The sequence below is a fragment of the Falco rusticolus genome, chromosome Z (genome assembly GCF_015220075.1).
Source record: "Falco rusticolus isolate bFalRus1 chromosome Z, bFalRus1.pri, whole genome shotgun sequence".
NCBI classification, from domain to species: domain Eukaryota; kingdom Metazoa; phylum Chordata; class Aves; order Falconiformes; family Falconidae; genus Falco; species Falco rusticolus.
In genome coordinates this window covers 74,521,892-74,535,546 of record NC_051210.1, presented here as the reverse complement: position 1 = coordinate 74,535,546, position 13,655 = coordinate 74,521,892, and the positions used below count along the sequence as shown (strand labels likewise).

The 13,655-nt window shown below is 53.5% G+C and overlaps 2 protein-coding genes across 6 annotated transcripts; both read right to left on the bottom strand.

Moving 5' to 3' along the window:
• Window positions 1-613: 613 nt before the first annotated feature.
• On the bottom strand, window positions 614-5,646 carry RPP25L (ribonuclease P/MRP subunit p25 like). Of its 4 annotated transcripts, XM_037374071.1 has the most exons (3): window positions 3,504-3,555; window positions 2,945-3,025; window positions 614-1,973 (listed from the first exon to the last, which is right to left on the bottom strand). In XM_037374071.1, the coding sequence occupies exon 3, from the start codon at window positions 1,962-1,964 to the stop codon at window positions 1,404-1,406; it is 561 nt and encodes a 186-aa protein (XP_037229968.1). In that variant the 5' UTR covers window positions 1,965-1,973; window positions 2,945-3,025; window positions 3,504-3,555; the 3' UTR covers window positions 614-1,403. The 4 variants fall into 4 exon arrangements, with proteins under 4 accessions (XP_037229968.1, XP_037229969.1, XP_037229967.1 ...); XM_037374072.1 differs by lacking the exons at window positions 2,945-3,025; window positions 3,504-3,555 and adding an exon at window positions 5,623-5,646; XM_037374070.1 differs by lacking the exon at window positions 2,945-3,025 and having other exon boundaries at window positions 3,504-3,579.
• Window positions 4,569-9,281, bottom strand: DCTN3 (dynactin subunit 3). 2 transcript variants are annotated; one of them, XM_037374074.1, is made up of 7 exons: window positions 9,164-9,281; window positions 8,940-9,024; window positions 7,887-7,973; window positions 7,195-7,278; window positions 6,473-6,531; window positions 5,677-5,736; window positions 4,569-4,981 (listed from the first exon to the last, which is right to left on the bottom strand). In XM_037374074.1, exons 1-7 carry the CDS (start codon window positions 9,254-9,256, stop codon window positions 4,892-4,894), a joined length of 558 nt encoding a protein of 185 aa, XP_037229971.1. In that variant the 5' UTR covers window positions 9,257-9,281; the 3' UTR covers window positions 4,569-4,891. The 2 variants fall into 2 exon arrangements, with proteins under 2 accessions (XP_037229971.1, XP_037229972.1); XM_037374075.1 differs by lacking the exon at window positions 7,887-7,973.
• Window positions 9,282-13,655: the final 4,374 nt, after the last annotated feature.

Sequence of the window (13,655 nt, the reverse complement as noted above, 5' to 3'; positions counted from 1 at the left end):
GGGTAACGCACCGTGGCTCTTCTGCTCCCCTGGTTTAGGCAAAAATCTCTTCTTTAATACTTGTATTGTTTCCCATTGACTTGACAAAGCAGACGTCAGGTCCAGCTGGAGCTCGCCAACACAGGCAGTGACCCGGGAAGAGCGGGCAGGACAGGCAGCACCTGGAACACAGTGTGAGCAGGGGTTGTTCTGGCAAGAGCTCAGCCTGTCACAGGGAACAACACTTTTCCTCCTGCCCAGTGCTACCTGCCAGAGTTGTTCCAGAAGTGAAACCACTGGGGAAGAAAAGATGCTGCTCCTTTGCCTCACCCAGCAGAGTTTGGGCCGAGTCTTTTTGAGACTACAGTTCTAGTTGGTTTAAAGGAACAACAAAAAATTAGCAAAAAAGCTTCCCATAAAAAAACCCCAACCTGGATATTAAAGGTGAACGCTGAAGGCACGATGAAAACCTCACCCCCTCACATCATAGTCCATTCACCATCATGAGAGTGACAAACGCGGAGCAGCAGGTCCCCTCTCGCTCAAAGAGCACGTTTCAGCTGGCAGCCGCAGCCCCACCAACAACGCTTACAGGGTGACCTCCAGTGGGATGAGGAAGACATGACAAAGTTCATGTTGCGTGAAGAGGAAACTTTATTTTAAAACACATCTCTGTGCATTGTAATGGAGCAGAAAGGGGCAAGAACAGGGCCCTTTGGAGCTTACCATTACCACAATCCCAGGGCCCTTGCACAACTACAGGATTTCAGGCTGGTTACAAGTTGACTCCTGCCACTTTGGCAGAGGTAAGTGTAACTGTCAGCTCCACCAAGGGGAAAGGAGGACAGAAAGGGCACTACATGCACACAATCGCAGATGGAGTTGTATCCCTGCAGTCCAACAATCAAACTGCCTGACAGGTTCAGCAGATGGGACTCTGAAGCACAGAAGTAGCCAACCCAGCCCCATGCCCGCTCACAAGAGCTCTGGTGATGCAGGTGGCAGCCAGGAGAATCCACATCTCCCCTCTGTACCACAGCAAGTCACCTCCACCCACCACCACAAAAGCAGCCTGGCACGCACACCTGCTGCCTGGGCTGCTGTACCACCCCAAGCAGCTGAAACTGCATTCAGTGAGCGGCCGTTTGCCGCAGCTCACTGACAAGACGCAAACAGTTCTTGGTCAAGCAGAGGTGACTCGTGTCCTCCCCGAACCACATGTGAAGGAGCACAGCCTGGCAGCCTTTGACAAGGGAACTTGCCAAAACACAGTTTCAGACAGTTACAGCCACATCCATTTTCACACAGTTAACTTCTCCTGCCCTCCCCTGCAAGCCCCTGTGTTCAGCAACAGCTTCCCAGCTACAGCAGCTGGCTTGTTTCTGTAACTCCCCCAAATTACACCCAAACGCAGTGCCAGTATCTCAGGACTTAGCGCAGGACTCCCCAGGCGCTCCTCCAGCAGACTGAGGGTGCCTTCCTGTGCTGCCAGCTCCCTGGCCTCCACGCTGCTTCCTCTTCATCTGGCCTTGGGACTCAGCTTGAAGCGTCTCAATCCAGAAGGCGTCAAAAGAGCCTGGAGCCTGGTATCCTGGCTCCTGAGGATCGAGGGCATCTTTGCTGAGTAGGACACATATGGCAGGAATGTTTCTCTTCACTGTCAAGGCATCGAGGCCTGCCTCAGGCACAATGGGTTCCCAGATCTCTTCAATCTGTTTGAAGAGCACTTTGGTGATCTGGTGCAGCTCTTTGAGCCTTCGTTTCATGATTTCCACGCAGGTAATGGTCTTGCTGACAGCCTTGCCTGAGCCAGTGAAAAGAATCTGTCTCACAGAGTCCAGCTCCATCTTGCTGATGGCATAGCCCATCAGATTTCTGATTTTGCTCCCATCCTTCACTTTCATTTCAATAATATCAGGGGGCAGGTTGGTGAAAGGCTGAGGGCAAGGCTTCTCTACAATTTTGGTCTTCTTATAGTTCTCCATTCTGCAGCGCTGGAAAGGAGAATGGATCCGTTAATACAAACTCCCACTATAATTGCTGCGCAAAGAAACTCTCACCACCATTAGCTACAATCCTTCCTCTAAAGGGCACTCTGAGCCATCAGTCAGGGATCCTGAAAAGCCAAGAGTGTCCTTCATGCTGAGGAGTCACTTGTACCCAGTCTTCCTCAGCATGTACCCACAGCACAAACACTGCCAAAAGGCAGCCTGGGCCCCAACAGGCAGGCGGTGAAAGGAACAAAGTTGGTATTGTGGGCCTAAGCAGGATGAAGTGAAAAATACAGGCAGTATCTCAGGGGAAAACAGAGAAGAAATAAGTGAGTTGAGGTTACTGGGAACAGAAGCCAGGGGAATACCAACCACAGCTGCACCCCATGAGCCACACCAGAACATGCACACAATGAACCCAGGCATAGCTCACTTGCAGCAGCTCGCTTATGTTATAGAAACAGGGTAGCAGGGCTCTGAGCCCCATGACTGGCCAGCCTAAGTGAAAGGCCAGGGACCGGACATTTAAAACAGTGCATGTCACAGAGCGGCAAGCCAGAGGTTGCAAGCAGGAGACACGTGGCCAGCAAGCAGCAGAACAACAGAAAGGCACATGATAAAACAAAAAAAAGGTTCTCTGAGGAAACACAAAAGACAGAGAGGTCCAGTCTCACAGCTCCCCTCTCTACCAAGGCAGGGTTCCTCTACTGGCATCCCGATGGAGATCTGCCTAATCCGCATAGGGCGCTGCCCTCCCCACGGCAGGAAGCCCAAGCATGCAGCATTAAGGCTTTGTTATCTGAAGGCTCATGAACTCTGTTTCACCCAGAGCCAGCACCTTGTACCAAATCCCCTGTGGAAACAGGGCAGGTCAGTGTTTCCTCTCTATACCTCTGAAGCACATGCCCTCCACGAGGCCCTCACCCACAGCACAGCAGCAGGTCACCATCGGTACCTGGGGGCCCAGCACGTACCCGGCTATGCTGGGGAAGAGCAGTACCAGACACTGCAACAGGCGCTAGGGACACCGCTGCTATGGAGGATGGGGTTGCAAACTGTCAGAGAGAATGGTAGGGAAGGTCACACTCCCTGCAGTACTAGCTCGGAAGGCCAAGCCACTGCTGGGGGGCTGCGACCAGTGCGGGTGCGAGGGTTCGCCAAAGCCACTGCTTTGGCGAAGTGAGGGCAGACGAGTCTGGTATCACAGGGCCCCGGGCAAGGCCAGGCCGCTGCGACAAGGAACGCCCGCCGGTGGGAGGCCAACCGGGAGGCCGGGGGAGCAGGGACGCCAGCTGGCTTCCACAGGGGCCTGAGGGGAGGCCAGGCCGCTGCTACGGGGAGGGATGAGGCGGACGGGGGAAAGCAACAGGCCCCACTGCGAGGGTCTGCGGGGAAGCCAGGTGCCGCTGCAGGCGCCCAGGAGGAGGCCGGGCTGCACTACAGGGGCCCACAGAGAAGCCAGATGCCCTACAGGATCCCAGGAGGAGGCCGGGCCTCGATAGAGCAGGGTGGGGGTGCGGGATCGGCTCTCACCTGCGCCGCCTCAGCGAGCCCCTCGCCACAAGATGGCGGCCGGCACGGGGCGCGCGCAAGCGCTAGGGCGGGCGGAAGAAGGGGGGCGGAGCTCGCGCCCCACCTTCTGCCTACGTCACCGTTCCGGGGCGGGGCGCTGGGCGCGGCCACGCCCCTCCCGCCGCGGCCGAGGCCCGAGCGAGCGCTCCCGCCCCGGGGGCAGCGGGGCGCAGCTGGCGGCGGCGCCGCACCGTGCCGTCCCGCTCCCGGTATGGTCACTCCCTGCTCCCGCTTGCTCCGGGCACGGCGGCTGCCCGCTTTGCGCACCCGCGGCGGGGGCGCCTGCGAGCGCGCCTGGCCTGGCTGAAGCAGCCCAAAGCACAGCCCGTTATCCCAGCCGGAGGAAGGTCGGGTCCCAGCGCAGGGCTAGGGGCAGCACCGCTTCACGGGCACCCGGGGGTCCCCGGGGGGGGGGCTTTCGGCAGGCCTGCAGCCCCGCCGCGGTGCGCTCAGGTGTGAGCTCGCTGGCCAGGTGAGGGCGCAGGGACAGCCAAGCTTCTCCCAACATCCCTGCTGGAGCCTGCCCCATTGCTGCCAGCTCCCAGGTCACACACGGCTGGTCCGTGTCTTGCCGAGCAGAAGGGCTTGGGACCCTTCCAAAAGCAAGACCTCGGAACTCTGCAAGACCTTTGTGCCAGGAGAAACTCCAGGCTGTGGCCAGATCAGGCAAGGCACAGTTCCCACCGCTCCCCGGAGGGGAAGCAGCCGGCCAAGGGCTCTCACTTGCAGCAGACACTCGGGTGTGCAGAGGCAGGATAAGGGTGAGAGCCGCTGTCTCCTCTCAGTGCAGAGATGGGGGAACAGCCTGTGGGAAAAGCCCCACCAGGCCACAGTCCTCACCAGAATGGGAAGAACGAGCCAGGAGAGCATGTGCCGCCGCCTGGGGAAGGCGGTGGGACTGAAAGGGGCTTGCGGGCCTTGGCTCACAGGCTGCCAGGAGGCATCTGCACTTCCCCACCTGGGGAAAACCACACGGGAGGGACAGTGCAAGGAGTCCTTGTACCCAAGAACAAAAAGACAACCCAGTTAGCATTTCAGGACTTTACTATGGTCCACAGTAAGAGCAGAAAGGGATTTTTAAGTATGTCACAAACCAAAATGTATTTCAGGGAAGTGCAAGATTTGCAAACAGTAGCATATTAAAAAGGAAGTAGTGTGGCTTCAATATGGGGCCAACACAGCCCAGCAGTGGACGCAGGGTGCCCCCCCAAGAGCCTGTGATATCACTTGCAGCATGCTCGCACCAACTGGGAAGATGCTAAGACAGCAGGGTGCAAGCTGTGCTTCAGCCTCTCCAGAGACCCAAGGCTAGCAGGGTCCCCAGGTTCTCCACACTCCCAGCTCTCCTATCACTCTGCTGCAGGTTTCTCTTCCTTGGCTGTTTCCAGCCGTGTCAATATTTCATTCCACTGGACAAACTGCTTGGAGAGAAGCAGGGTCTGGACATGACTCTTAAGGAAAGAGATGTGGAAACTTCAGGGAAGAAACCAGGGTCAGAGTACCCTGACAGCCCAACAGCACTGTTAAGAATCCAAAATCCTTGGGAGAGGAAAAGGCCTGGGGCATCAGGCTGTAGAAGCCCGCACAGACTCAAACCATCCAGGTGCTGACCCACTGCAGAGCACCAAATACTGTTGGGAGTCCAAAAGGCACTTTCTGAACACTGTACAGCACTGCATTTAAGGGGCTTCCTTGAGCAAAGCTGCTCTACCCACTTGTGGTTTTAGGACATGTCTCAGCACTGGGATCATACACAGCCAGGATGCGCCGCTGTTTGGCTCAGGCAGATTACAGGGACCACCATTCACCTGACAGAGATGCCAGTGTCCAACTGGCCAGTGACAGCTCTGCACCAGCATGCAGGCTACGCTACTTCTTCACACTGAGCCACACTGTGAATAAATCCAGTGCAGGGGCTCTGGCTCACAGGTGGCACCCTACCCTTCCCGTCTCAGGGATGGGCAGTTCTGACCCTTGGCTCTACTAAAAGTATGGCAGGGACACAAGTGTCACGTCAGAAGCAGCACTAGCTGTTAAACCCAGGGCTGGGGATTCAACAGTATGTGATGGGGGAACGCACCCCAGGAGACAGGTGAGCAGTTCAGCTGTGTCAGATCCCAGACTCAAAGGATACCATTTTGTTGTAGTCTTCAAGGAGAATCTTGACATCATCAGTGAGATCATGACACTGTTCCTGTAAAAAGGGGAGCCGCAGTGAGTGAGCAATAAATAAGTTGAAGCACACCTGTCCTCCCAGTCCCTGACAGCATGGGGGGAAGTTCATCCAAGGCCAGTACTGAGATCAGGGCTCAGACCCTGGCCACTCACTGCAGCTGGAAGGGTCTCAACAGTGAAGAGAAAGGTTACAAACACCTATGCTGATGAAGCGCTAAAGTCCCTGGGCTTGCACTACTGCCTGCCTCTCCTCAGCACCCATGCTTTGCTTGCCCCAGAACCGAAACTCAAAGCAAAATGCTGAAAGGGGTCATTAGACACTTCCCAGGCTGCTCGCTGCCTGCTCCAGAAGCACTCAAATGGGGAAAGAAAGGGTGAAGTGACAAGATGACAGCATCAACAGCTTTCCAGAGACTAAGGACACTGGAAGAGTGCAATGCCTGACCTCAGCGCCCCACTAATAGTGGGAACACCAGCTGGTTAAACCCTCCACTGCTTATTAAGTGTCACTCAAACCTCTGTTTTGAGCAGGGTTATGGTAAGCAAAGCTTTTTTTTTCAGTCAGACTCAACTATCAGAAATCCTGGCTACTTCCTCTGCCAAGTGCTTAAACTCCTTTAAGATTGCAGTATGAATATCCTGTGATTGAAAGAACGTGCTGTAAATGAGCCTGCAAATACAGTGGTGTCAGTACAGCCACTAACCCATAGTTCCTCCTCCCTGCTAGTCAAGACTGTCAAGAGTATTCACACTACCTGCTGCTGTATGTGTATTTGAGAGAGTCGCTGTAGTTTGGTAGCATGGTCAGGAACCGCTGAAAGCAAAGAAGAGAAATCTATTTCATTTGTGTTACAGCACATGGCATTAGTTCCCAAACTAAAGACCATTCCTTCTGCACAAGCACATCACAGCAGAACTCCACTCACTGAGTGGTAGTGCCATACACACAAACACACCTTCCATACCATAAAAAAACCCTTAGCTACCCTGTACATTAAATACCAAGTTTACTTGCTGACTGCTTCTAGATGGCATGAGTTAGGGGATGCCTGCAGCGAGAGTTAGTCAAGAACTATATCAGAGAAAACCACTTGGATTAATGTTATGATTAGCAATTAAAAAGGCATCTCTACCTACACCAGGAACAAGGGATATTCTGGACGTAAAAGAGCTCAAAGGCAGGAATGGCATGCCAGTCTCCATTGTCTCTGCCAAGCTGCTGTCTGTAACCTAGTTCCTGAAATATTCTATCACCTCCTTGACCTTGCACGGGACATGAGAGCAGCATGAGGGAGGAGCAGACGTACCACTAAGTTTGTACATCCTTTACTCACACCACGTTTTGTGTGCTTAGCTATCCTCTCCTCTAGTCTGAGGCTCAAGAAAAAAAAAAAAAAAAAAAAAAAAAAAAAAAAAGCATAGACAACAGCTTGTGGGGTGGCATTTCCACCTCAAACTTGCAGAAGAACATGCGTACCTTGGATGCTGGCACTGTCCAAGATGGGCTGGAGGTTCTTCACCTGCTCCAGAAGAGCTGCTCGGGAATTAATAACCTGCTTGTCTGGTTGGGGAGAGACAAGAAGCAACACTGGTAAATACAAGACTCTGCTTTGGCTTTTCAGCAGTACTGGTGAGGTACCTCTCCGAGCTGATCTAGCTATACAGAAAGGGTTTGTTTATAATCTTGTTTAGCCTTTTGCGTGGCTCATCCCTGGATCTTGTTTCTCACCAGTTTAAGGCAGGAGAATCTCCACCAAGTTTCATTCACAGACTATACCAACAAAAGGCTGAAACAAATTCTTCGGGGCAAAAGAGGACAAGGCTAGAAGGTATTTAAAATACATCCAAAGGTCTTCCATTTCTGTCACAGACCTGACAGTATTCAGAAGCAGGGTGACGAAAACTGTTCTAGCTCCAGTTTTTCTTTTAAACCTTTTATTAATTCAGGGTTAAACTGCTCAATACTAAAAAGATGTGCACGGATGTACACAAGTGAGCACTATGGGTGACAGACATCCTTGCAGAAACCATCTCTCCGATGGCTCTAAAGAGAGTGCCTTGCCAGATCCTTACAAGTGAAGAAAAGAAATCCATTCCAATTCAGCTTAGGTAAAAGACAACTTTTGCAGTGCTAAACAAACTCCTGTCTCCTCTCATTTCATGCCATACCTGCCAAGATGAACTGCAGCTTCATGGCATCTGGAACAGCCATCCTATCAATGTACTGAGGGTCAATATATTTTATTACATCTTCAACTAGAGTGAAAAACAGTAGCAGAGATGTTATTGCATTTACAACTGCAATTTTCCCCCATGCCATACATGAGGTTACTTTGTAAACGCTCCCCACGTAGAGTAATTTTTTTCAGATTCATTAATTACTATAGCAGTTGAAAATATGTGACTTTGGAGCACTGTGACCAAGAACTAACAGTTCAAGCCAAATAACTGCTTTGTTATGGACAACTGCAACACTTGCTTTTTGTTTGGATAATGTTATTAAAAGGTGAGTGAAACCTGCTTCTTCCTGTTCTCAAAAAAAAACCAACCAGCCAATAGCCCTCCATCCTGGTTATTAAAATCATCTACAAATACATGGTTTGCATTTTTATACTGAATGGCCACCTCAGCCTTGGACCACAATGCCATTCCTTACACAGCCTGCTCCTTCTGCTATATTAGACAGCAAAACTTGGCCAAGAGACAGCTTTGCAGGACAAAGCACTGCTCCGGTGTCTGCTCCCGATATCCCCCAGTTTGGAGGCAGCTCTCCAGATCCATCCACCAGTGCCTGTCTGTGATTTTTATTGCTCTCACCACACAGACAGGGGAAAGCTGCTCTAGCATGCCCGAGAAGTCCAAGCATGCAAGAAGTCATTTCAGGACCTCATGCTCTAACAACTTTCAAGGGCTACATTTCAGGCAGAGCAAACCACTGCACCAATAAAGGCAGACATCAAGCAAACAACATGTTGCAGCAGCCCGCTTCCCACCCCCAAGAGTTGAGTGGGAGAATCATAAGCAGAAAGACCTCACTCGGTTACTTATTGCTCTGAAAAATATGCAAAACAAGAGTCCAAAATCAAAGGGGGTCACACGGGGACAGGGAGGGGAAGTGGGCGGAAGGCATTTTTGTTTAGAGAAACGAAACGCCACACAGCGGTTTTGAACTCCCTCAGCCCCTCCGATTCCTCCCGGTGCCCCCTCCCCGAGGCCACCCACTTTTCTTAAACAGGATTTTGATCCTCTCCCTCTTGCCGGTGATATTGCTCAGCGCCATCTGCACCTTCCCCACCTCGTCCGCCACCTGCAGAGGCACACAGGAAGAGGACGGGCCTGTCAGCCCCCGCCAGGCCCGGGCCTGGGCCGAGCCCCGAGGGGTGGCCGGGCCGGGCCCAAGGGCGGGTAGAGCCGTCCCCTGGACGCTGCGGGGCCCCCCCCAGCACCTTGCACGGCCCGCAGGCCCCGACGCCGACCCGCTGCTCCAGCTCCTCCAGCCGCCACTGCATCCGCTGCAGCTCCACCGCCCCTGCCGCCATCTTGCCGCCGGCCGGAAAAAGGAGCGCGCACTTCCGCCCCGCCCCTGCCCGTTGCCATGGCGGCGCGTTGCCAGGGGCCGCCGTTGCCGTGGAGACGGGGCTCGCCGGGCCGGGAAGGGGTGATGGAGCCGGGAGGATGGGATGGAGGGGGGCGGCTCCCGGGGGTCGGGGCGGGAGGTGCGAAGCCGCCGTCAGAGGCGAGGAGGGGAGGCTGCAGCCGGTCGATGGTGATTTGCACTGCAGAGGGAGGTGTGCAGGCCTCCTGCCACCCGGGCGGTCGATCGCCGCTTCATTCCGGCATGCTCCTCCAGGAAAGAGGTGCTCGGATATATTAAAAGAAATTGATACAGCGATCTATGGGCCGTGTGGATGCGGGGCCTTTGAAATCCAGGAGGCTGCCGCAGGCTTTCCCCCAGGCCTCAGCCTGCCCGGGTTCACCTTTCTCCTATCGACGGCTGCAGGTGACATTGACTAAAAAGTGAGGCACTAATGGATGCTGCAGCCAGCCCCTGCCTCACCACGGCCTGCAGCCGGCACTTGCAATTACAAGGCTCTCTCAAAGGGATGAGATGAATTCATGGTAGCAGCATCCACCACTTTCTGTCACCAACGAGTGGTTTAGGCTAAGTTGCTTAAAGAGTCACCATCAAAGGTACGAGCAAAATAGTTTTAATAGGAATTTGTGGCAGCACAACTTCACAAAGTTTCATGGCAAGGTTCACTTTGTTACTTACTGTACAGATAAATCACACAAAGAATCAGAATTAAACTGGAATGTTTTACACAGAGACTAAAACTGTAAAAGGGTAAGAGAGACCCTCCTGTTGACTCACGAGTTCAGAGTGGACCTCCTTACTTTCTAAACTCTGAATAGAGCTTAGGTGTGGCTAGATCCAGACTTGGTCAATGGTTATTTTCTAAAGGATATAAGGAATATGCACAGTTTAACGCTGATCATAGGATTTTAACAGGTCTTAATGGTTGAGTAATTTATCATTTACAAAGTGAATCAAATAGGATTTATTAAATTATAGAAATGACTTAACTATGGATTCAAAATGGTAGTACTTACACTATACTTATTAGGAAGTACCTGAATCATGTATACAGACACAAACAGATGTACAGAGATGTATGGACAAAGGTACATATCTATTAAAAGTTCCTCTCAGGTTCAGTGAAATACTCAGGCTAAATGCCTTTTCACTAATCAGTGGGTGAAGGGTTGAGGCTTGAGAAGCAGGAAAAACAGCCCAGGTCCTGTTGTCAGTTTTCAGCAATAGTCTGCCTCATATCTCAGACTTGGGAGTCTGTGAACCCTGAAAGGCATCCCACTCAGAGGGAAATAGTGTTTGCAGCCTGCTGTGGCCCAGCAGATCTCAAAGGGCCTCACTTAGGGCCTTGGTTTTTGTGGTTGTTTGTTGGGTTTTTTTTAGATTTGTTTGTGATCAGTAATATTCCATCCGGGCCACAATCTGTGTTGTTTATTAATGGATTTTTTTCTGAACATTCTATTGACAGTGTTATCTTACCACTTGGAGACATAATAAAGTGTTCCTAGACTTGTTAATGATATGGTCCAGATAAGGAATGCTCCAAGGCTAGCAGGTGGTATTGTGCAGATAAGGGATGTTTCTGCGGCAGCCAGTGCCATTTCCCGTCTCAACTGTGCATGAGTTGCTAGTACAGTCAAGTGACACTTCACTGCTTAACTGCACAGAGGTAAGGCCTAATGAGGGTTCCTGAGATCATAAAGCAGCCCAAGGAGGGTGCAAGATACACCACCACAATTTTCATACTACAGAGGGAGACGTTCAGGAGTCTTCAGAGCACCTTGTGATGTTCCTTGCACCCCGTTGTTCAACCTGCCACTGTCGTGTTGTGCCTATGCAACCTCAGCTCTGCCAGAGCTGTCCCAAGCTGGAGGGCAGTCTGTGTTCCCCACAGGCTGTGTGAGCATGGGGCTGGGTGTTGCACTGCCACATCCTAGGCACCAGGGAACACCCAGTCAAGGTCCCAAGACAGGTTCTTAGGTCAAAACCATCTCTTAATAGTGAGTACTTTGTTAATGTGGCTGTCAATGCAGGCTGGATAGCTTTGGGGATCTTCACAGTGCACTTTACTGAGAGCAAAACCCACTATGGCCTGAAAGAGCTTTGTCCTTCCTGATGTGTTCCTATAGGGAGTTGTGTCAGACTGCCAGGTTGTAGGAGAAATCTGAAGTGTGGCTCAGGGCCCCAGCAACTCTTATGGCCCACCAGATCTCCCTAGAGGAGCTGTGCAGAGCAGTCGGGCAGGAGGAGCAGGCTGAGTCTCTGTGTGCTCTGTCTTTTTTCCCAGTGATTGATATCTGGGCTGTGGAAGAGATATCTTCAGAGGGGAAGGACTGAACTTTGTTCTACAAAGGTGACAAATAGGAATATCTTCATTAGCAGAAGTGGCTAGGGACTGCAGAAAGGGCTAGGGACTGTGCACAAAGTGCTGGTCTGTGTTTAGAGGGTACTGGCTCTACCGTGGCCTGTGCCCAGCATGATAGGTGATGCCCATCAATATACAAATGCCTGTGCTAGAGGGTTACAGATCACCTACTTCCCCAAGGTGAGAAATTCAGGCAGTCCTGGGACTCAGGCACTGGGGGGGTTTGGGATTGGCAGACATCCACCACTTAGAGTCCCATCCATCCTGTGAGACTTGGAACACAGCTGAAGCCACAGCACTGGCTGCCCATAGCCCAGCACAGTGCACAGTGAATTTGGCCCCCACTCCTTGCAGCTGAGAGGAGGCCGTCGACCCTATCCCCATCCCTGGAGCCTGTAGTCACACACTGATGCCACAGCCACGGGTCCCCAGCCCAATACTGAGGCCAGATCCATCGTTCTTCCTGCTAGGCTGGATCATTCCCGCATTCTCAGTCTCCTCCCTCCTGCTCAATTACAGTCCCTGTGGGACATGGGAAGTGGGCATCAATCAGGGCTGGTTACTCAGGTGACAGCAGCTGTGTCCCCGAGCCCCCCAGGGAGCATGGCAGCACACATTACCCCCTGAGCTGCATAATGAGTGGGGATGAGGCCAGCATGCGCCCTCCTGGCTCCCTGGGGCCCTGGCGCTCGATGAGCTGTGGCTGGCGCTGCCCGGCAGTGACAGGGTACACAAGACCCCAATTAAGGCTGCATCGATCCCACTCCAGCTCTGTCTGGTGGGCTGTGCTGGGCTGTGCTATGGCTGTGGGATTTCTGTGCCAGGGCTTGGCTGTCTTGCACCCCGGCGCCCCTACCCCAGAGCAAACACCCTGGGGCCATCTTTCAGCCAGGGGCACACAGAGACAAGCACACACACAGGGGGAACCCCACCGCAGCCCGGGGCACCCGCTTATACGGACTTGCACAGGCAGAGGAAACCTTTCCGCAGCCTGGTACGCGCAAACACGCACCCCCCGTGTCCCCAACCCCCAACGTGTCCCCGTCGTGTTGCCCTGCCCGGGGGCGGGGCGCTGCAGCACCCCGGACAGCGCCCGCGCCGCCCAGCCGGGCCCGAGGCTGCGGTCCGGCGCTGTCCCTGCGGGTACTGGGGGTGTCCCCGGGGCGTGGGGCTGCCGCCAGGGACGACCCCTGAGACAAGACCTTCTGTCCCCTTCGGTGCCAGGGACCTCGCTGCATGGGTGCCGGCGTGGGCCTGTCCTCACGGCAGCCGTTGGCAGGGGTGTCTGTCGCCATGGGAGCTCCCTGTAGCCTCCTCGTACATATGGATGGCTGCATGTGTATGCAAGTACGTGTGCATGCGTGAGCATGTCCACTCGTACACATATGTGCGAGTGTGACTGTGTGTAAGCGTGCATGCCACTGAGTTTGTGCGAGGGAGCACAAGTAATCTGCGTGTACGAGTGTGGTAACTTACCTGCCTGCGTGCCTCCGTGCTTTCCCATATGCACCTATGCATATTCACATGTGCACCTGTGAGCATCCATGAATGTGCTTGCATCTCCCAACTCCAGCTGGGTCACCCGTGCCCTCTGTGAGTGCAGCCCAGATGCCAGGCTGTCCCAGCACTGCTTGCATTTCACCTGGTGCAACCTCACAGCCCCACCGCCATGGCCTTAGGAATCCCACAGCCATGCTCCTTACCTGGCACAGGCAGCCTAACGGCATCCCCACCCATGGGTGAGCTGCCACTGGGTAGCTTGTGGGGCCGAGGAGACCCACAGCCTGGCTGGCAGGGCTGGAGCTGATGCTCAGTCTGATCCAGCCCATGCTTGAGGGCTCTGGTGGGTGCAAGGCACCTGTTTGCAACTCAGAGCCCCCAGAAACTAAGTCAACCCTGTGCCGGAGGTGAAGGCGAGGCAGGCTGTGAGATCTCAGGCACTACAGCTGCTACCACAGGGTGTCACAGGCTGTGGTGTCCT